This window comes from Erpetoichthys calabaricus, chromosome 11 (assembly GCF_900747795.2).
Source record: "Erpetoichthys calabaricus chromosome 11, fErpCal1.3, whole genome shotgun sequence".
NCBI lineage: Eukaryota > Metazoa > Chordata > Cladistia > Polypteriformes > Polypteridae > Erpetoichthys > Erpetoichthys calabaricus.
In genome coordinates, this window is record NC_041404.2 from 43,395,349 (window position 1) to 43,418,971 (window position 23,623).

Consider the following 23,623-nt stretch of genomic DNA (forward strand, 5'->3'; position numbering starts at 1 on the left):
CAGAGTTTAAAATTGCATTGATTTGTTTTCTTAAAATTTTAGAATCTACAATATATTCACCCCGTGTCTATTGCAACATTTTCAGTTTGGATACTCTCCATTTACAAATTCAGCACCATAATTTTAATGTGTATGCCACAAGCAATACAACAGTCATTTAATCATTTTAGACCTCTTGTATAACACGCATTTGGGGATGTATCTGTTATCTCATAAAAGTTTGCAAATACAGTAATTATTTCAATGTATTTCCATAACATATTTTAATATTTCAAATTACAAAACTATTTCACCTAAGAAAGCTAGTCAGAATGATGAATGATGTTCAGAATAAGCAAAAAATATATACATGCAGCAATGTTATATCTTGGCTTCACCAATTTTTGTTCAAAAAAGAAAATATTTGAAGTCTGTGCTTTAAAAGCCTCAGACTCACTAAACTCTTTACATTACAAAATCGCAGACTTTGTTGAGTGTCAATGGAACAATAATGTTTATGATGTCTGTGTAGCAGGGGGAGAGTCCTCTTTAGAAATGTGTTCTTTAGTAACTGCAGACACACTACAACCAATATATACCTCCCCAGTAATAACAACAGAAACTTTAAGACAAAAAATATGTTACTAAAGAAAAGATATTTATATTTTACTTATGTTTAAATGCTTTCACTGCCATATGTAAAAACAGCTTCATGACACTGCATGCCTGTATGAATGCCCTTGACACTGATCAAGCAGAGGCTTTACTGAAGTTGTAAAGCTGTGATGCAGAAACTGACTTCAAGTGGCTTGCATTTTTGTTAATCATTTTAATAGTCTGTGTTACCTGTAAACCTAAACCTAAACTAAACCTGCTGTATATAACGTTGCTAAGTACAGGCATTTTTAGACATTAAAAATCATCTTGACAATCACAAATTAATGTTGTTTCACTGCATAGAGGTGCAGTGGTAGAGCTGCTGCCTTACAGTAAGGAGACTTGTGTTCGTTTCCCGGGTCCTCCCTGTGTGGAGTTTGTGTGTTCTCCCCGTGCCTGTGGGGATTTCCTCCGTTTGCTCTGGTTTCTTCCCATAGTTCAAAGACATGCAGGTTAGGTGCCTTGGCGATCCTAAATTGTCCCTAGTGTGTGCTTGGTGTGTGTGTGTCCTGCAGTGGGCTGGCACCCTGCCTGGAGTTTGTTCCTGCCTTGCGCCCTATGTTGGCTGGGATTGGCTCCAGCAGACCCCCGTGACCCTGTGTTAGGATATAGCGGGTTGAATAATGGATGGATGGATGCTTTCTAAACTTCATTTTCATGTCTTCACCCATGATACCTGTCTTGTATTTAAACGTAAATAGAATGGAACATAATCAAGTTTATAGGTTCATTATTCTGATCTGTACAGTACAGAATGCAGTAAGATTCTTACTTGCATGTGCTACTCAACATGAAACATATGATTAGTGAGTATGTTTGTAACATGGTAATTTTTCCTTTTCTCAGATGATTACCTTTCAGCCATGTGGCAGGATATTTATAATAAGAGTTAACTTATTCAGAGCTTTATACTACAACTGCTCTATAGACACCAGTCCATCAGAGGTCATTCTTTTTCAACAGAATAATTTAAATTTACCAAGCATCTGTGTACAGAAATAGAGATCAGCCGGTGAAACACATATGCAAAAATGCTTAAAATACAGATAAAAACAGTAACTATTATTCCCCAACAATCCCCAAGAAACCAGTTTAACAAAAACACTTCTGAAAATCTTCTGCATGAACCATATTGTGGGTAAATATACTTTTATGGAATCTGGAAGTGCACTCTTGATTGACCAAAGTCATTCACAAGTGGAACGAGGGTGGACAGAAGGTGTGCAAAGTGTAACAGGTCAGAAATGATCTGAATCCCTTTACATTTCAGTCTGGAAAGGCAGACTTAATTTACAAATAGGATTTATCCACCACTGATTTTAGAAGAGTGATCATACGTTGCATGCATACTCTACTATGAACTATACTCTCCGTTCAAATGCCTCCGTACAAAAGCACTGCAAGGAGACTCTCAAAGATGAAACACCATTAGTGCAATAATAGAGAATGTTCATATAGCTACTCCAAATCTAAAACCAGAAGACTAGAGCATCCTGCAGCTGTTTACAGTTATAATTGAAACTCAAAACGGCATGTGTTAATATACTCAATGTACAGACACTGATAAGTTAAACTCAATCAGTCTAATTGCACAAACGTAGAAAGACAATTAAATTAAACATTAAAGTTTTGCAAAAATGCTGCACTCATATATACTCTAATTAATTAACCAGACGTTTGAGAACTTCCTTTGCAAGTGCCCATTAACGATTGTGTTTTTCAACCTGCGTTTTAAAGATGGTTTCAGACTTTACACCACTGAGAACGCCTACCGATTTCAGAGAGTGTTGCTGTCTAAAATAACGAGTGTGAGGTGAACACATGTGGAAGAATGACTTTATGGTGTCTGCAAGAAAAGGATTTCATATAGTTAGCAATATTTTACCTATAGCCATAACTACCTATTTCCTTAGCCTATAATTTACATTTCCTCTGGAAATAAAATGTACTTTTTCATCATAGCTGTCTTTCATTTATCAAGAACACTCCAGTAACCAATACACATTAATCTAATATGTGAAACTGATTTTTTTATAATAATCAGTATTTCGGATAAATTATTAACTAACAAAAATGTTTTAACTACTCATAGAAAGCTGATTCTTTTCGTTTTACAATGTAATTGACTTATTTTTTTTACAAAGGTTACTTATTCAGTCGGAGGCAAAGCTTGAAAATAAATTAGTTGTTCATTTTCCAACGCACCCTTTCCCTATACGTGTATATGAGCCCATTTCAGGAATATTCTCGTACAACCAACCCTTGACGGAAGCTGCAAAAATATTCCACCTGAGTATAGTAGTGTGTTTGTGTCAAATAGCTGTATCCAATCAACCTAAATAAGCAATTCTTTAGGATGAGCAACTTGTACACATGGAGGAACAACCCACGACAGACGGAGAACGTCCAAATTTAACTCCCATCCAGGTTTATGGAGGTGAACAGAGCTAGCAAACGTGCAGCCGTGGCCTTCCGAAATTAAACCGAAATTGAACTGGTATTGCATCTGCTTCGTTTATCGCTTTCTGTTCCGTATTTCTCTCTAGATTTGAAACAATGAAACTTGATCAGTCGGGCAAGGTTTGGTTCACACACATCTTTCCTTTTCTTGAGTCCGCTAAAAGGACGCTGTGCCAATAAGCGTCACTCGATATCAGTGTCGAGTTTTCTGGTAGCTCTGAAATCATTGAATCTGTTTGGCTGTAGCTGCAAATCTGATGTGCTGATTTTGTTTTGTCTTCACGCTCTATAATGATGACATTTATATGTAAGACAGACTATTATAGTGATGATCAACAAAAAATGAAGCAAGCAAGCCCGATCAACAAATATATGTTTAAGGATAAGAATTTCTCTGCTTCTAGTTGCTCATTTAGACTTTCGATTCTGAATCCAACCCTGACACGGGGATAGTAACTGTAGAAGAAAGTGACGGATTTACATTGTCCCGAGCTTGAGTCACAAATCTTTGTTTGGAAGAGTCTCGGATACCAAAGCTCCTTCTGATTAGGAGCTTCCCATTGTATTGAATTAAGGAAAATAATGTTTTATCCGGGCGGCACGGTGGCGCAGTGGGTAGCGCTGCTACCTCGCATTTGGGAGACCTGGGGACCCGGGTTCGCTTCCCTGGGCCTCCCTGCGTGGAGTTTGCATGTTCTCCCCGTGTCTGCGTGGGTTTCCTCCGGGTGCTCCGGTTTCCTCGCACAGTCCAAAGACATGCTGGTTAGGTATGATTGGCAGTGTGTTTGTGTGTGTCCTGCGGTGGGTTGGCACCCTGCCCGGGATTGGTTCCTGCCTTGTGCGCTGGGATTGGCTCCCGTGACCCTGTGTTCGGATTCAGCGGTTGGAAAAGGGATGGATGTTTTGTCCGTAACTTGAAGCAAGTGATAAGTAATTCTCGAGTTCTGCACAGAATCTTCATCAACTGCTATCACCTTTGTTACAAAGTTTCCTTTTGCGAAGCTAGAAATCGTGTCACTGACTAGACGCCAGGGTGAAACAATAAGCGGGTGTTATCGTTTTCATGAAGAACTTTTATTGTCACATGTCAGAGTCTCTGGCCACAATATTGAAAGTATAAAATGTCCTTTTTTCACAATCGAAGGACTGGAGTGTGTATATTTCCATTGTCCTGGCTAACAGAAAAATATTTGGTTGTGGTAGTATTAGTCATTACTGAAGTAATAATGTTGTATTGAATACTTCAGAGCGCCATTCAGGGGGGTATTTTTCGCACGTGGATTACTCGCTTAGCCGGATGTAATTGTTGACGATTTGGCCTGATCCTGGATCTGTCGGTTTTTTGAAACTCTTGCTGGAAGTGTGGTCATAGCAACACATCCAAATCCGCAAACCTGCTCGGAGCAGGTTTGTTCTACGTAAACAAGGATTAGTTTACGCACGTGATCAGTGACGGTGCGTGGAAGTCATCCAGTCAGGGCTTCGCCGTTCATGAATGAGCAACCAATTGATATCGGTGCGCAAATTATACGAAGAGAATTTCATATAGAGAGGGTTTTGCGCGATCGGCAAGATCCTTTATTGCCCCCGGAGGAAATTCTGTACGAAAGATACCGCTTTAGCCGAGGGGGAATATTGTACCTCAAAGATTTATTAGCTCCGTATATTCGAAGTCAAACTCAGTGAAGTCGAGCTCTCACAACCACACAGACAGTATGCATTGCTTTGAGGTTTTTTACAAGCGGCACTTTTTTATATACTGTAGGCGATGCGGAACATCTATCGAAAAGTGCAGTTTGCCAGGCAATTCGTAAAGTCTGTTTGGCTCTGAAACATTTCCTGCAGGTTTTCATTGTGTTTCCTGGACACCTGCATGTGCAGACGATAAAAGAGGCGTTTCATGCCATTGCAGGTAGGTATTACACAGGCTAAAACACCCACAGTGCCATGAAGAATCTCACAATCAGCCTAACATTCTCATTACCAGGATTTCCAAATGTGATTGGGGCACATGGAACTGATCAGAGTGGAGTTTGATCAAACATTATTTGGAAAATGTACCTCTCCTCCTGATGAATAATCAGACACAGTGTCTTCATCAAATATTTGACCTTCGTTAATATCTCGTTGGTCAGACACAGGTTCAAGGGATATGACATTCCCTGCAACTGACCCAACAAAAAAAGAGGGCTATATGGAACATACCTATAGCACACATGGAGGACAAATATGCAATGACCATCCTTTACCTGAAATGAAGTGACCACTGCTTCCTGCCACTGGTTCTGAGGAGGAGCTTCCCCCTGGAATGCCCTCAGAAACAGGGCGATGGGCATTTTGCTGGAGAGCCAACTCTTCTGCAGGGGTTAGGTCTGGACCGCGTGGACCTCCACCTGTTTTTTGCTTGTCTGCCTCCTTATTAGCTTTAAAATTAATGTTTTTTTATATTACCGTATATATGATTCTTTATGTCAACAATTCTTTGAATAGTTATATACCAATATTTACCAGTTTGAAGTATATTCTTGTACTTCACTTTAACCTGTTCCCATGTTCTCCTTGTGCTCACGTTTGATCTGGAATTATGACATATTAAATAATAATTAATCTGACACATAGGAAATGAAATGCTGCATTCAGTAAGTACAATGTACACTACTTAGCGTTTAATTTTTTCGGCCACTTTTTGCCAGCCGTCTTTTCTGGTCTGGGCTGCTTTTGCAGTGTTACCCCTTGTGCATATTAAATCTTGAAATTCTTCGTGTCCTTCGAATAAAAGGTCTTGCGCCGCGTGTGTGAAAAAAAATGCGCCCGTTATTTCGTCATTTTGTTGCAGCCTATGAAAGACTTGCTGATCATGTTTTCTAGACTCAATATATATGGGCTTTTCACTCAGCGCGGGCGCGCGCATTCATCTCGTATGATTAGATCCAGCTCGACTAATCTAATACACAGCTGCGTTTGAAAAACCGACTTATCTGGATGAGTTTCACTGGCATTAACTCATTCAAGATGAGGCACCTGATCTCGGATGGTTTAAGCGACGTACGAAAAATACCCCCCTGATCTGCGTCGATATCACTGGTAGTTAAGGACGGTAGTCTGGTTCCAGGGATGTTCTTTTCTGAAATGCGTATTACAAATGAGTATAGAAACTCGTGTAAACGAAGGCGGATTACCATTTACATCCACAAGGTTTAAAGAAAGAATTTTTTATTTGAGAGAGGAAGTATTTATCTTTGACACTAATAGTGATATTGAAACTTGAACATGTTACTCTGTGGTCAGCAGCACATAGTAATTTTACACAGTTTCCCGAAATTCAAAATGAACACTGTCTGATTTATAGCAGTCAATCATGCCATTGTCTTCAGAGTCCAAATACGCGACACTAAAAAGTGCGATTGCTAATGCCAGTGGGCACGTCTTCCAATACTGAACTCTTCATCGAGGTGACAGTTATTTCAGAATAACTGTCATTACTGTCGATTATTTTTACCATTACTTTGCAGTGGCCAGTCATTGAATTCGGTTTGTTATCTTTCGCTTGCACAAATAACTAAATTGATTAGTACGCTAGAAATCCAGATTATCATTAACTCTAATATCTCCAGATCTGCAGTCTAAACTGGACCCTTTCAAGACTTCTTCAGAGGCAAGAGGATAACAGCTCTGTGATAGAACTCTCATCAGTGCATGTCGCGTTTGCCTTTAAAATAGCGGTCTCTAATAAGTGTGCTTTCAGGTATATTTACTTCATAAACATCCCTGCTAAAATCTAGAGCATTGTCGTTTCCATCAAGTATGGTAACTGTGACATTAATCGAACAAGACTATGCAGGAATTCCACACTGCCGTTAGAACTAAATTGTGCACCGCTTTGTGCACCACTTGCTTTTCAAGCTTAATCCCTCCAAGTCTGCATGTCAATTTAGAAATAACAGAATTTCGTTTATATAACTGCATACTGAAATATTACCGACATCATGATCTATGGCCTTCAACAGCAAACATTTTTCAGCTCTCAATTTCGATTCTGAAATATTTATGCGACTTACACTAAAAGGGAATCTCGAGGCGTTGTCCTTTAAATTTAAGATTTCAATCTCAACGCTAAATTTATGAAGCGGATTTTCAAATACGGCTTCCAGATTAAGTAAGCAATCGTCTTTAAACGCACACATATTTTCTTTTTCAATTTTTTATCTAGTAAACAAATTTCCATTTTCTTTGTTTACTAGATAGTGTGTGCCACGACCCAAAGCAATTTGTAGCCCTCGTTTAGAAATATTGATGGTGCTGAGCGCAAGAGCCCGACATCTACAACTACTTTTCCAATTATTGGTCCTTCCTGCATTTCCTCGGGAACAGAATAGCGTATCTTCAAGTAAAATAAATCTGATATCTTAAAAAGTATTATAAATAGATTCACTAACCTGTTCATCTCCAGAAAAAAGAAAATAACATACAGTATATCTTTGAAATGAAAACAAAATAAGGCGTATGCCTTAAAGGCGAATGTTTTACGAGAAATGATGCCAGTAAAAGAAAAAAATCCGCCTGTCTATGTTGGCAGCTTGAATGTAATCCTACAGAAATTTCTCAGTAGGCCTATTACTAGTCAACAGCGACACTGTGAGGTTGAGAAAAGATGTCATCCCTACGGATTATTTCTCTCTTTTTGTTTCTTTAAAAATTACAGGAAGTTGGGTCAATTCATGTTAAAGAACGTTTGCTCCGAATTCTCATTGTATAGGTATAATACAATATGTGCAATATTTACTTTAGTATACTATATGTTATATACAAGGTAGTCGTGCCCGTCAAGGACGGGCTGCAGGCGACTTTTATCAGTGTTGCAGGGTAAAAGTCATTAAGTGCAAAATTATTTGTACCATGATTAAATTTAGTAATAAAATGTTTTTTGTTATTTGTGTTCAAATCTCGCAGCAGAGACAAAATGAACGCCAACGAGTTGCAGCTTACAGAAACAACCGCACGGAAGAACAAACACAATTGGTTCACGAAATTGAGCGTCTGCGATTGCAACACGAGGATCAAGATGGTCTTTACATCAATAATGTAGTGTAACGTCGCTGTTTATTCCACAGTTTTTGTTCTTCAGTAAAAATTCTTTTTGGTTTCTTCGTTTTTGGCAATTGTTGAGGTGTAGTTTGAGCACTTGAAATATCCAAAATCTTATTTCTTTTTGCATTTTCGTCTTCTTCAGTCGAGTGACTTCCTTCAGCTTTTCTTTTAATCCGATTGGTCACTCGCTTCCCAGTGCTTCGTTCAGCCAATCAAAACACTGACGTAAACGTACCAACCAACAGACAGACATGCTGAAATATATATATAGATTTTTTCTTTTTTTATTATATTTTATAATTTTAAATGCACAAGCACAGTATATTTAAAATGCACCATAAAAAGTTTAACTTTCAGAACTAATTTTATATATTTAAAAAAATAATAAATTTGCTTTTGTGTTAAAAGCAAAATTAAGTAAGTACAATATATTCAGTAATCATACAAATATATTTTCTATAAGTATTTTGTACTGCATATGTATTTTATGACTTACAATGTATCGAGAGGCTTTAGAAAATAGAAGATTGGATGTATGAACTTTCATGATGTGTGCCATTTACAGGCATTTACACTCTAATATGTGATCTTCATTTTCATACAGTTTGAGCTGCAGTTCTCTTCTAAGTTCTTCGCCTTAGTCAAAGTATGTGCCAGAGTCCCAGTTTAACAGTTCGACTTAATATGTTGCTAAATCTGTTCCTTGCCATCAACATGGTTAACCACCAGTCCTAACTCTTGGGCAGATCCAATTGTGGGTCCTGGCATGGCGAGAGGTCAAAAGAGCATCATACAAGCATGGGGATACACCAAGGATTAGTGCTGGGGCCACGCTTCTTTATGCACTGCTACACTAGGCTGATTGAGTCCCATAGTTTTTGTTATCAGTGCTATGCTAATGATACATAGCTGCCTGTCATTCTTTCTGGAGAACAAAGTAGTATCATCTGGAATCTGTGCATGTCTCACTGAAATTGCAACCTGGATGAAGGAATACCATCTCTACCTCAACCTCTCAAAGACAGACCTCCTTTTCATCCCAGAACCCTGTCTCTGTTCAGCTTGGCTCATTGTCATGCTTCTGTCAAGTTGGTATGTAACCTTGGGGCAATGATTGATGTCCAGCTGTCCATCAGAGAACATGCTGTTCTCTCTATTTGCAGATTCAGTCTATATAATGTCAAATAAGATCAGACCATATCTAAAAGAGTATAGAAAGTATGCAGCACAACTTCCTGGTTCAGGCTTAGATCTTCTCATGTTTGGACTGCTGCAACCCTCTGCTGGCAGGTGTGACAGCATGTGTCACTAAGTCACTGTAGATGATTTAAAATGCAGCAGCACATCTTGTGTAAAAACCAGCTGAGGCAAGCACTCCTCACTTTGGCTTCTTGTAATGGCATGTATTAAGTTAAGATCCTTGATGATTGTGTACAGAGTAGTCAATGGATCAGCACCTATAAATATGGTGATATTCTCAAGGTCCTGTGCACCTTCCTGACCACTTAGGTCTGTTGATAGTGATGCCACCAAATATTAGTCCAGACTCCTTTCATGTGAAGTTCCTAGCTGGAGGAACAAGCTGCCAACCTCCATTCACACTTCTAAATCTCTCAATTTGATTAAGAAGCACTTGAGTAATTATGTGTTTGGTGAATTTCTGTCTATCTGATATTAACTGTTAATTGGATTAATTTGTAACTGGCTTTTATTTTGTTCTGAGATCTTTACTTGTGATGATCAATTTTGTCACCATCTCCTGTAATGTTTAATTGATTATGTTCACCTCATTGTAAGTTACTTTGGATTCACAAGGTGTATTGTCACCTTGACAAAGCAGGCAGAACTATGAGGGTTATGTCTTTTGATTTCTCCAGTGCCTTCAATACAATCTAGCCATCTCCATTAAGTGATAAGCTCAGAGATTTGCAGGTGGATGAACCTGTGGTGTCCTGAATAATGGACTATCTATCTGGCACTTTGCAGTTTGTGATACTCATTAACTGTATTAGCAACAGTGGAACACCACAAGGAACTGCCTTGTCTCCTTTTCTCTTCACTCTGTACACCTCCGACTATAAATACAACATGAGTCATGTCACTTGCAGAAATTTTCTGATGACTTTGTACTTATGGGATGTATTGATAAATGAGGTGAGACAGAAAAGACAAGTCAGGTAGAGAACATCATGTCTTGGTGCACAAAGAGTTGTCTGAAACAAAAAATACAAACAATAGTGTACCATTTATCATTTTGGATCTTTGTTTATGTTTTTCAACCAGTTAAAAAATCAATTAAATTTTGTTTGAGTGGTACTGGGTTGCAATGCTTGGACTTTGCTAAGAGTTTCAGCTATACTCTTACATCTTAAGGTACCAAAGTGGTTCTTCAGAGAAATGCCATTTGGAAACCACTTTTGGTTCTCAAAGGAGCCACCAACAGCATATGAAGGCTCCAGAAATAACTTTTTTATTTAGATATGCAACAGGTTTCATAAAGAGATAATAAGTGAAATCCCGATAGCTTCTTGATGTTAAAGGGACTTTCAGTGCTTACAGTATCTCAGGCTAACTTTGGGGTTTCTCGATAAGGTGCTTACTATACATTAATGATTTCTATTTTGCCCACATATCAGGAACTATTACAGCACTGCCAGGATAAACATAATCCTGAATTAGAATTGGAGGATTCAGAAAATATATGCATTTATGGGTTGACAAAGTACTGTGCAATCTTTAAATATCTTTTCATAAGACATACTCAAACAGATAACAATATATTACAATTGAACAATTATGACAGTTTTACAACTGAAGCAAGTTACATTATGTAATCTGCTTAGAGTCACTTAATACGTCAGCACTGGGGACTATACGGTGCATCCGGAAAGTATTCACAGCACATCACTTTTCCCACATTTTGTTATGTTACAGCCTTATTCCAAAATGGATTAAATTCATTTTTTTCCTCAGAATTCTACACACAACACCCCATAATGACAACGTGAAAAAAGTTTACTTGAGGTTTTTGCAAATTTATTAAACCCGGAAGAGTGGTGTCTCTTCATTGAGACATGCAGCACACATGAAAGAAATGTATGAGAATATGGAGCTGTTGCTGAAGCACGTCCAGTATAGCAGGTACAACTGGAATATCTGTGGAGATCTTCAAGTCGTTGCTCTGTTACTAGGACTGCAGCTCGGCTATACAAAGTACTGTTGTTTCATCTGTGAATGGGACAGCTGTGCCAAAGAGTCACACTATTCTCAACAGAACTGGCCACTCCGTAAAAAGTTAGTTCCAGGACAGAAAAATGTGGCACATGAATCGCTTGTTGACTCGGCAAAGATATTTTTTCCTCCTCTTCACATAAAACTGGGACTCATGGAGAATTTAGTGAAATTACTGAACAAGGAAGGCGAAGGTTTTCGTTATTTAAGAGAGATATTCCCAAGAATAACTGACACCAAGATCAACAAGGGCATTTTTGTTGGCCCCCAGATCAGACATGTTATGAATGACAAGCACTTTGAAGATCTGTTAGTTGGGCAGGAAAAAATTGCCTGGAAAGCCTTCAAAGACATTGTTGACCATTTTCTGGGCAATTACAGAGCCCAAAACTACATTCAGCTGGTAGAGAAACTTCTCAAAGCATACAAGACAATGAAGTGCAACATGTCACTCAAGATTAATTTCCTCCACTCACACTTGGACTCCTTCCCCGTAAATCTTGGTGCTGTCAGTGACGAACACAGTGAAAGGTTTCACAACGACATTGCTACAATGGAGAAACGATACCAGGGCAACTGGAATCTGTCAATGCTTGCTGACTACTGTTGGACACTGCAACGTGATGCACCAGACATTGAATACAAATGAAAATCAGGAGCAAAACACTTTTTATTCTGTTGAATTTAATAGCTTATGAAAAACATAAACGTGACTAAATACATTATTGTCAGTAAACATAAAAAAATTTCTATTTCTCAGAGTTCCTACGTGATGCAGTAAAACCAAAACTATATTTGTGCATACCCAGTAGGTACCTGTCACAATCAGCAAAAACCTTTCAGGAAGCAAGACATTTCAAAAAAATTGTTGTGCAGTGTTATTAGACAGAAAATGTGTTCCTTTATCCTTGATCATGATACTTGTGTTAAAACTAGGAGTTGTTTCTCTATCCAAAAGATCTGCTGTCACCAAGGTATAGTAATTTTCCATTGAACGCTTGAGTTCAAAATCAGCATTACCTGTGATATAGCAGTCTGCTTCAACATTGGCACCCGAGTCCACATCCCTGACAGTAAAGAGCGCGATTATTATGCCAATTGGTTCATTCTGTAATACAGATGTTTTTTACTGAGGCAACAGTACAGAAGCATTGTCATTGATATCAATTATTTTTATTATTACTTTGCAGTTCCTTGCTACTGGCCTTGGTGCATTGTCCTTGACTTAAACAAACAATTCATACTGATGAGACTGTTCGAAGTCTTTCCTTTTCTAGGATCTATGAATTTCATTCGCCCCTCTCCTGTACTGTGAGGATTAAATAAATACAACAACTATGCGCTGGAACCTTCATAAGCGTCTTTGAATTTTCTGGCACATTTGTTTCATGAACCTTTCTATTAAATTTTGGTGCACTATCGTTTGCATCAGTTATGTTGACCGTGATATTAATCGAGCCATATCTCTTAATCAAGAAATATTTATTTCAGTTGCGTTGAACGGGAAATTCGGAGCATTGTCATTAACATCCAAGATTTCCTCAACACTAAATATCTGAAGGGAGTTTTCAAGAACAATTTCAAGATTATGTAAACCACTGTTCTTAAAGGCGCAGACGTTTTTCCTGTCGATTTTTTATTTAACAAATAAACTTCCATTTGTATTGTTTACATTGGTACCGCTTCCCTTGGCCTGAAGCAATCTGTACTCCTTGGTTAGAAAAATTGTGAATATTAATCCCAGTATCTGCAGCTATGTTTTCGATTACAGCTTCTTTTTCCAATTCTTCGGGAACAGAATAACGAATTTTTAAACAAGGTACGAAATAGATTCTATAAAACAATATTATAAAAATTTTACTAACCTCATCATCACTAAGAAATCAAGCCAATGCAGATAATGTTGCTAACTTAAATATTGAAAATGCTAATGGAAAAGGACACCCACAATTGGATATAAAATATGACCCTCTTACCGTTTTTTCCCGTTACTTTAACGCAAGTAATTTTTCCAGTTTTTCTTAGTCAACAGCGACACTCCAAGGTGAAACTGAAATGTTTCTGTCGGTTTGTTTAAATGTAGCATGAATAAGGGAATGTGTTAGTTTTTAAACTGTAATCATTTCGTGTTTAGACACATTTCTGTTTCAAATATTAATTTTTGATTATTATTATTTAAATGTCACATAAGGACGTTTGGAGACATTTTCCTAAACTAACTGTCTTTTATAATTTCTTAACATGAATGACTTTATTATGTGTGTGTTTAAGCTTAGCGTGCTGTCACCAGAACCTTTACTAGGAAAAGAGGAATGCAAATGAAATGATCCATTCATTTAGTAACGGCGCTTATTTATGAAGAGCACGTATCTTATACCTGTTAGAATCAGGTAAGGCAAAAAATTAGCCCTTAAATAGATACTTTATTAATCCCAAGGGGAAATTCACAAATATATACATATTACATTATGGCATGTGAAATTAATGTATAGGGTTGATCCATTTGTACACCAAACTCAACTGAGTTACGCTGGACCAGGAATTAAATGTATGCTGTCTAATTTTATTAACATCACAGGTTTTTGTGGTATTATTTGCTGTTGCAAAAATGTTTGATATATTTTCTCAGGAGAAAAAAAAACATTTTGGTTACTTCGTAGGATTTTGGAAAGCTGTTACTTACAAAAGCTGCAAATGAACAAACCTCTTCAATATAAAATTGTTACCTAACTGAACTGCACCACTATGAAAGAAATATCTCTCTATTATATAAAAAAAAATCTTGGGACGGACTCTTTTCCGGCGACGAGACGTGATCTTTTGAAGAATGACAGAGAGACACTTTAGAAGAGAGATCTTTTGAAGAGAGACATTTTCACATCCCGCAAAACAGGCAGTCACGTCATACTTACAACCTTTGTAAGAAATTCCTGTGATATGCAGAGCAGGTTAGAGATAATGGACGTAGGAAAATTCGAAAGTCTCAAAAAATTAGTGAAAATATCACATTAGCACAAACAAACGGAATATATTACTCTGTGACATAACGGAATTGGTATACGAGCAAAGTTCAGATCACACGGCTTGGCAGTGCGTATCGGTGGCAAGAGGAGGGAAGGGGTAGGCAAGCGAAGTGCAGATCAAGTGGCAAAACAGCAGCAGCAAGCCAACAGCTGATCGATCAAAGAGGAGTTAAAAAAATTATTTGTGTCCCATTGTATCACCGTTTAAGCATGGTTTCGAAGGAACAGAGGTGTCTCCTTGGGGTGCTTCAGCCCCCCTCTTCACAACAGCACGCAGCACAGGCGAGAGGAAGGGGTTGGCGAGTGAAGCCCCCTATATATATATAAATAAATAATTTTCCATTCCTTTAAATGAATGTTATATCTGTAAGACATTGAAAAGTTTTAACTTATACAAATCTGAGAGAGCTTCAATAAAGGAAGGGAGACTGTCATTACTGAGGACACATACTGTATGTCTTCAAAAATTAAATTGCTCATCAGTTTTGTGAAAATAAACAGAGATTCAACTGTAACAGGAGATATCTTTTTGCTTGTGTAATACAACATAGAAATCCAGTAGTGGTCGAAAATTACCCTTCAAAAATATTCCTTTTAAATATACTGCACATTTATTTGTGACATGTACTGTGAATGATTGTAAGATATAGCATTGTGAAATACACATTTTAATAAATATACTTTATTTTTGCTTAGAACAGCTAATCCCTAAACACACCACTAATAAGTGACAGCCCCCTCTGTCTGCTTGTTTGATATTCTATTATAGAACAGGGCAGGTTGAATGAGATATGGCAGAAAATCAATAATGCACCTTAGGTAAGGACACACATATGCACATGGTTTAGAATTGGTCAGGAATATTTATAAGCAAGAATGATGACCACACAATTTTAAATGGGTGATTATAATAACCTTGAAAATATTCTACAGTCTTAGCATTTTACATCTTCTTTGGTAACCATTACAGTATGACAACAAAAATACAATACTTCTTAGTAGTAAATGCATGAAGTAAACAGAGTGATGAGTACTAACAATCAAATCAACTGATTGTAGCTCATACACACTCTTAAGGCAAAAAATTAGGAATTGAGTTAAAATCAAACTGTACTTCACCATACAATAAAATATTTGTTGTTACTCACAATGCAGTGTGTGGCACAATGAGCTACTCCACATAGAATTAATCACTTTATGAAAACAATTAATACTAATAATTGGTCAACAGTATCAGTCAGTCATTTTCCAATCTGCTATATCCTAACACAGGGTCACGGGGGTCTGCTGGAGTCAATCCCAGCCAACACAGGGCACAAGGCAGGAACAAACCCTGGGCAGGATGCCAGCCCACCGCAGGGCACACACATACCAGGGACAATTTAGGATCGCCAATGTACCTAACCTGCATGTCTTTGGACTGCGGGAGGAAACCCACGCAGACATGGGGAGAACATGCAAACTCCATGCAGGGAGGACCCAGGCAGCAAACTCAGGTCTCCTTACTGTGAAGCAGCAGTGCTACCACTGTGCCACCATTCTGCCCTTTAATAATCCAGCAAACACACAAATACCAGGTATTGACATTTACTACATATCAGAGAGAAGAACCAACAATCCAACAGTAGTTGTAATTGAGCAAAGGACAGTCAGTAAGTATAATCTGGTATTGAAAAATGTGGTTTGCATAAGGAAATCTGGGTCACATGTCAAAGCAGATGATTATGCTGTATGTGACTATTCAGTGTTCCATGGATAACTTTCAAAAGTCTGCTTCTCGATCACCAGAGGTCCAAACAGCTTTTTCATGTAATGTGTTGGGACTAAAAACATAAAAAGCATTTCCTTTAGCCATTTCCTTTTGTGAATTTCCCTTTATGAAGATGTACTATACTTTGCTCCAGTGATAACCTGGGAGATTTCAAACACCCAGTGGAGAGTCTCTCAAATTGTCATAATGCAGATGTCAAACCGGAATGTGATCAGCTGGGAGCAGATTGACATTCTCCAGCCTTCTCAAAAAATGAAGGTACTCTTAAGCCTGGTAGGGTTGAGGAACCATGACAAACCTGCAGTGATATAGACTCTTAAGAACTTAAAGTTACTTGTTCTTTCACGCCTAATCTCAATAATGTTAAAAGGTGCAAGTCCCTTGAAATCAACAATGAACTCCTTTGTCTTACTAGCATTGGGATAAAAATGATTATTTTTATAACCTTCTCCCTACAGCCCATACCACTGTTGCCCAATACCTCCGCTCATATGATTTTAATTGAACATTTACTTCTGTTCTGTTTTCTTAGGTGGCATTAGGCATAAGCACAACTTTAGACTAAAATTCATTGATGGTTATATAGACAGTCCAGAACTAATACTGAGAATGCGTCTTTGTATGCAATTTTTTCATTAGCTGTACTTTGCTTTTATATTCTGCTATTGTTGAACATACCCCTTATTCTTTAACTGTGAATACAGCATGTTAAGCATTAATTAAACCAGCTTTGTTCCATTTTGTTAGATCTTTTAACAAAATTGTTATTTTTGTTCGTAATGTTTTCATCATCATTTCAGCAACATCATCACGTCACCATTTGTTGTGTACATTTTTTCATGGGCAATACAATTTAATGCGTCTGGATCTCATGGGTGATACCATTTTGTGTTCCAGGTTGCTATGATGCCACATGGTCGTTAGACCTTATATCTTGTAGCATCATAGTGTTCATGATATGTAACACCGCCACTCACATTACACAAGATTCAAACTTTGATAAATCTTAAGAAGACCAGTGTCAAGAAAACCTTAACCTTTCTTATTTCTATTTGTCTGTTTTATTTCATTCTGTCTGTTACCTGTTATTAGATGCAACTGAGAAGGCAAATTTCATGTTTTCCTGTGTAAACATGACTAAATAAAGAAACCTAAACCTAAACCTAAACCTAAAATGAAGAAAAATATTTAGTCCAGGTCTTTTGATCAAGACCTGAATGACATTAATAGTAAAAAGTTAACCTTAATATTATTTTGTTTTACTGTTATAAGTGGTTGTAAGAGAGTACAAAAAAGATCAAATTAAACATTATCAATAAAATTCCACCCTGAAAGGAAGTCCAAAACAATATTTAGATATTCAACTAGCAAACACATTCTATTCATACTTTTCTAATCTCACTAAGCCAGTGGAAGTTTTAAAAAGTTTCAAAGCCTTATTCCTGTATTCCTGCAAAAAGTATGCCTGTAGTAGTGGGGTGTTGTACCATGCTAGCCATTATGGATCCAGTGAGAAGTCAAGCAAAATGACACCTTTTATTGGCTAACTGAACTGATTATACAATTAGCAAGCTTTCAAGGCAACTGAGGCTCCTTCTTCGGACAACAACCTGCCAGAAAAAGGGGCCTCAGTTACCTTGAAAGCTTCCATGTTGTAATTGGTTCAGTTAGCCAATAAAAGGTGTAATTCTCACTTCAAAAAGTATTCAAAAAGTGTCAGCAAAATTATTGTTAATGTCAGATTTTCTGAATTATTCCATACTTTCACAGTAATGTTGGTCAGATCTTGTTTTTGGATGTTGCAGCTGATTGAAGAGGTTCTGAAAAAGTGCCATCAAAACGTGGTCTTGTGTTTCACGTGCAAGGATTTCAAGCATGCAGTAGTCAAGGCTGAAAAGTAATTGGCCTCCTAGTCAACTAAACCTAAGTAAAAGGTTAAGTAATGCAAAGAAATGCAGAAATGATATAAAGGTCAGCTGAGCCTTTCAGTTTGGCTGAAAAGAGACTTGTGTATGGTGGTCCTGAAGTTCAATGCACAAAAACAAACTGATAACACAAAAATAAATTAGACAAAAACAAATGCAGGGTCACCATACTTGTTTTCAGCACAGTAAGTAAGTTAGTAAATAACCACGATTGCAGTGGCTGATAGTAAAAAGTAAGGGTGTTTCTATACAGGAAATGGATTCCGGTGTAAAAAGGATTACTAGATAAAGCAGTACATACAGTAGCTTTCATATCGGGAAGTGTTACATTTACATCATTTAGGAGACGCTCTTCTCCAGAGCGACTTACAACAGTGTTTGTTAGTTTTTTCGCATACCCCTTGGGGTCAGAGCACAGGGTCAGCCATTGTACAGCGCCCCCTGGAGCAATTACAGGTTAAGGGCCTTGCTCAAGGGCCCAGCAGAGTAGGATCTCTTTTGGCACTGACGGGGATTTGAACCGGCAACCTTCGGGATACCAGCGCAGATCCTTAGCCTCCGAGCCACCACTCCGCCTTAGTGTTAGTGTTAGCACTGATAGGGAAGTGAATGCATAATTATTCATTGATAAGAAAGAAGATATTAATTTTAAGTGCAGTATAGGCAGCAGCCCAGTAGCAAAACAAGGGTTTAGTGATAAGAAAACAGACAGATAGGGAAGCAAGAAAGAGAACAAGAAATTTAGTTCCTACAAAGAAACACAGCAGGCAGTTAAAGGGTGAGTGAATTATAGGAGCCTAAGAAGCCAGCAGGTTTTTAATAACTGTCATAGTTCTATAAAGGTACATTCAATTTCTTCCATCCATCCATCCATTATCCAACCCGCCATATCCTAACTACAGGGTCACAGGGGTCTGCTGGAGCCAATCCCAGCCAACACAGGGCGCAAGGCAGGTAACAAACTCTGGACAGGGCGCCAGCCCACCACAGATTCAATTTCTTAATTTAAACAATTTATCTTACAAATGTTTAATAATGATGTCAGGACTAAAAATAACAAGCAGGTTAAAATTGCAGAGGATGTGGAATAGCAGGAATTTAGATTCAAGCAAAGCAATACAGAGGGACTTAGACAGAATACAAGCTTGGGAAAAGTTGTGGTAGATAATATAAGCAAATGTGAATATAAGGTATTTTATGTAGAAAGTTAAAACTTTAGATTTAAATGCACAGTGGGAGTTCTAAAACTTTGAAGGTATCTTATGAGAAGTACTTACAAGTCTAGACACTGCCTACATAAACACAATGTACAGAAGACATTAAGAAGGTTAACATAGCATGATGTGTAGAGTACAAGTTAAAATAGGATTTGCTTAAGCTAACGCACTAGTGAGGACACATCTGATGTAGTGTCTGCAGTTTTGGTCAAGACATATCAAGGCAAGAACAAGTAAAAAGAACAGTCACTAGGTTGATTCCTGGACTTTAAGGTAAATTATGAGGAAAGAGTGAAGGAGCAGAACCTTTTCAGTTTTAGCAAAGGGAGATTACAAGGTACCATGATTGAGTTTTGTTTTTGTTTTTTCTCAAAAAATGCATTAGTAGAGTGGGTCCCAGCTATTACTTTAAAATATGCTCTTGAACAAAAATGCCAAGACACAGGTAGATAGTGCAGTTAAATTTTTCACAAACGTTACACTTGTTTTTCTTCACATAGAAATAAATCCATGTAATAAATTACAGAGTAGTGTGTAAAGAGTACATTAAGGACCACAAAAACTCCACTTGATATTTTTTGGAGAAATTCCAAGGGTAGGATTGGCAAGCTGTGTTGGGCCTGTTTTGTTAAAACGAATGCTCTTATTTTATAAGCAGAATTGACCCTTTACACTTATTCTGTCTCTTTCACCCCACTGACTAAGGTGATAATCCTTGAGTGTTTCAGGTTCGTTATACAGTGATGTGAGTTATGGCAAAGCTATTCCTTGAACTCCAGAAATACAAATAAATGGTCTTCTTTAAACTGTAGAAATTAAACTTTAATTTTAGTTTGACTTCACTTTGGATATATTTTATATATATGTCAGAAAACTTTGGAGTACTTTCTATAGTGAACATACAGTTTAGTTATGTGCCCTGATAAAACATGTTTCGTTCATATACTGTCAAAAGCCTTTATGACGATGAGTTAAAGTTAACTGACTGAAACAACTGGTCCTTTCATGTTGGGCTTTTAAAAACTGATCATTTTTATTAGTCTTATCATTAATAGCAAATACATCAGCTATCTTAGAGGATGTGTGTGTGTGTGTGTGTGTGTGTGTGTGTGTGTGTGTGTGTGTGTGTGTGTGTGTGTGTGTGTGTGTGTGTGTTCCTATTTTTGGCATGTAGGGAGTCTAAACATACAGGATTAATTTGCCATGCGTGACATTATTCTGGAAAGTCACATAAAGTTTAGACATCCTTTACCTAATTTAAATGAATGTCTGACTTTCAAATTACTTTCAACATCATATTTATACATGTATAGTTTGCAACTGATTGTTGACCTATCCAGAACTGCTTCGCGCTGTCAGAAAAATCTCTAGACACCCGCCACTTTGATTTATATTAAGTGAGTATGAGAATGTCATTTACAGCACCTGGGTCCCTGAAATAATCACCACAATAATAACTATTAATTTAGCATAGTTAACATTTAGTTGTTTTTATGCTGTTTTATGTGTAGTAAGTTTTAATCAAACAAAATCAATATTCTCTTGAAAACTTACCTGAACTGGTGTTTCTGCTACTTCATTGATTGATGTCTGCTCTGGGTTCTTTCCTAAACTTGAGACAATGAATCCAGATCCATTGGGCACTGGGTGCTGCACGATCATCTTTCCTTTTCTTGATTCTGCTAAAAGTACGCTGTGCCAGTAAGCATCACTTGAAATCAACGTAGAGTTTGGGGGCAGATCAGAGATCATTGAATCTCTTTGGCTGTAGCAGCTAATCCTGTGCGACGACGTTTTGTTGTTTTCTGCTGGATTACGATGACATGTTGCTACACAAATCACTATGGTTAAAAGAAACGAAAATGAAACAGATACCAGGCCAATCATCAAATACATGTTAAAAGGTATTAAATATTCGGTCTCTAGGTCATCATTTAATGTCAGACGTCCTTCATCTTCTGGGTCGGATCTTGATATGAGGATTGTAACGGTCGATGACAGTGAAGGACTGCCATTATCCCGAGCTTGAATCACAAGTCTTTGTTTGGAAGCATCCCTGAAGACAAAACGTCTTCTGGTTCGAAGCTCTCCGGTGTATTGATTGAGGGTGAATAAGGTCTGGTCAGTAACATGAAGCAGATGGTAAGTTATTCGTGAATTTTGCATAGAGTCGTCATCAATCGCTATCACTTTTACTACTAAATATCCTTCTTCTGGGGAATTCGGAATTGTGTCACTAACTATCGAACCATGCGAGCGCCAGGGAGAAACAATAACTGGGGTGTTATCATTTTCATCAAGAATTCTTACTGTGACAGATGCGCTGCTGCTCAGCTGAGGACTGCCAGAATCTCTGGCCAGAACAGTAAAAGTATAAAATATCTCTTTTTCAAAGTCGAAAGACTGTAGTGCATAAATATTTCCACTGTCTTGATTAATGGAAAATAATTTCGTTACGGTATTATTGAAGTTATTCAGTTCTTGTATTGAATACTTTACAACTCCGTTTTGGTCTTTGTCAGGATCATTAGCAGTAATGGAACAAATGCGAGTACCGGGTAAATTGTTCTCCGAAACAGGGATTTCGTAGGAAACGTGTGAAAAAGATGGTGCGTTATCATTTACATCCAACAGTGTTAAATAAACGCTTTCATTATTTGAGAGAGAAGGTATTCCTTTGTCCTTGACGATGATTGTAATGTTAAAACCTGGGATTAATTCTCGATCTAAAAGCTCCGCTGTTACCAGCGCGTAATAATTTTCTACTGTTTGCTGAAGTGTAAAATGAGTATTATCTGAAATACCGCAGTTAACCATGCCATTGTCTCCAAAGTCCAAATCCGTGACACTGAAAAGGGCGATTACTGTGCCAATTGGTACATCCTCCAATACCGAGCTCTTTAATGAAGTGACGGTAATTTCAGGTTGATTGTCATTGCAGTCGTTGATTTTTACCACCACTTTGCATTGCCCGGTCATTTGTTTGTATCCATTATCTTTTGCTTGAACAAACAATTCATACTGACGAGACAGTTCGAAATCTAAAAGGTCAATAACCTTAATCTCTCCTGTTCTTTGATCCACACTGAATCTTTTCCGTGCCTCCTCCGAAGTGTGAAGAGTAAATGAATACAGTAACTCGGCATTGGAGCCTTCATCGGCGTCTGTTGCGTTGAGTTTAATACATGTAGTTCCTAATAATGCATTTTCTGGTACATTCACCTCATAATTGTGTTTATCAAACTTGGGTGCGTTGTCATTTGCATCAAGGACAGTAACAGTGATATTGATCGTGCCAGAAAGTGCAGGGGTTCCACAGTCCACTGCTCTTAGAATTAAATTGTGCACCGCCAACGTTTCTCTATCTAAAGGTTGATTAATTAATAAATCGGCGTACATTGTACCATCTTTCCAGGTCTGTACATCTATTTTAAAATATTTACTTTCGCTTAGTTTGTAATTACATACTGAATTATTGCCGACATCTGGATCTTCGGCTTTAACCAGTAAAAATCTTTCTGACTGTAATTCGGATTCTGAAATGTTTATCCGAGACACGAGAAATGGAAAATATGGAGCATTGTCATTCACATCTGCGATTTGTACTTCAACACTGAAAACCTGAAGAGGATTTTCAAGTACGGCCTCCAGATTAATTAAACAATCCTCTTTAAACGCGCATATCTTTTCTCTGTCAAGTCTTTCTCGAACAAATAAAACTCCACTGTTCTTGCTTAACCCCAGATACTGTTTCCCAGGATTCGACGCAATTTGAAGGCCTCGTTTAGAAAGATTGTAGTTGTTAACCCCAATATCTGCAGCGATGTTTCCAACCACTGCTCCTGTCTCCATTTCTTCGGGAACAGAATAACGTATTTTTAAACCTGACACATCCCAAACAATATAAGACAATATTGCAAGTAGATTCACTAACCTCATCGTATCTGTGTAAAAACACCAATACGTCTTTGAATCTTGCAGATTTCTGTTGACTTGTAAAGTGACTTATTTTTAATTAAAAACAGCCTTCACAATGGCCTCCTACTTGCTTAAATGCGCAAGAATATCACCAGTTTTGTTGTTGAACAGCGACACTATGTGGCAGAAACATACATTTTTTCCTAGACTCCAGTTTATAAAATGCAACGACTGCTCACATAACCTGGATTTTATATATGCATTTCTATTAAAATATTGGATTGTTATTAACAAAATAAAATAGATGTTTTTAAGCCATTTATGAGCTAACAAATAAACGTAATCATCAATTTC

The 23,623-nt window shown here is 37.6% G+C and overlaps 1 protein-coding gene across 1 annotated transcript in view; it reads right to left on the reverse strand.

Annotated features, from left to right (window-relative positions):
- The window catches only part of LOC127529608 (protocadherin-10-like), a 28,789-nt gene extending 5,411 nt beyond the window's left edge, over positions 1-23,378 (reverse strand). Inside the window, exon 1 of the mRNA XM_051933723.1 lies at positions 20,906-23,378. Within this exon, the coding sequence (XP_051789683.1) occupies positions 20,906-23,290 (2,385 nt within the window). The 5' untranslated portion in view covers positions 23,291-23,378. The remainder of the gene's footprint in view (positions 1-20,905) is intronic.
- Positions 23,379-23,623: the final 245 nt, after the last annotated feature.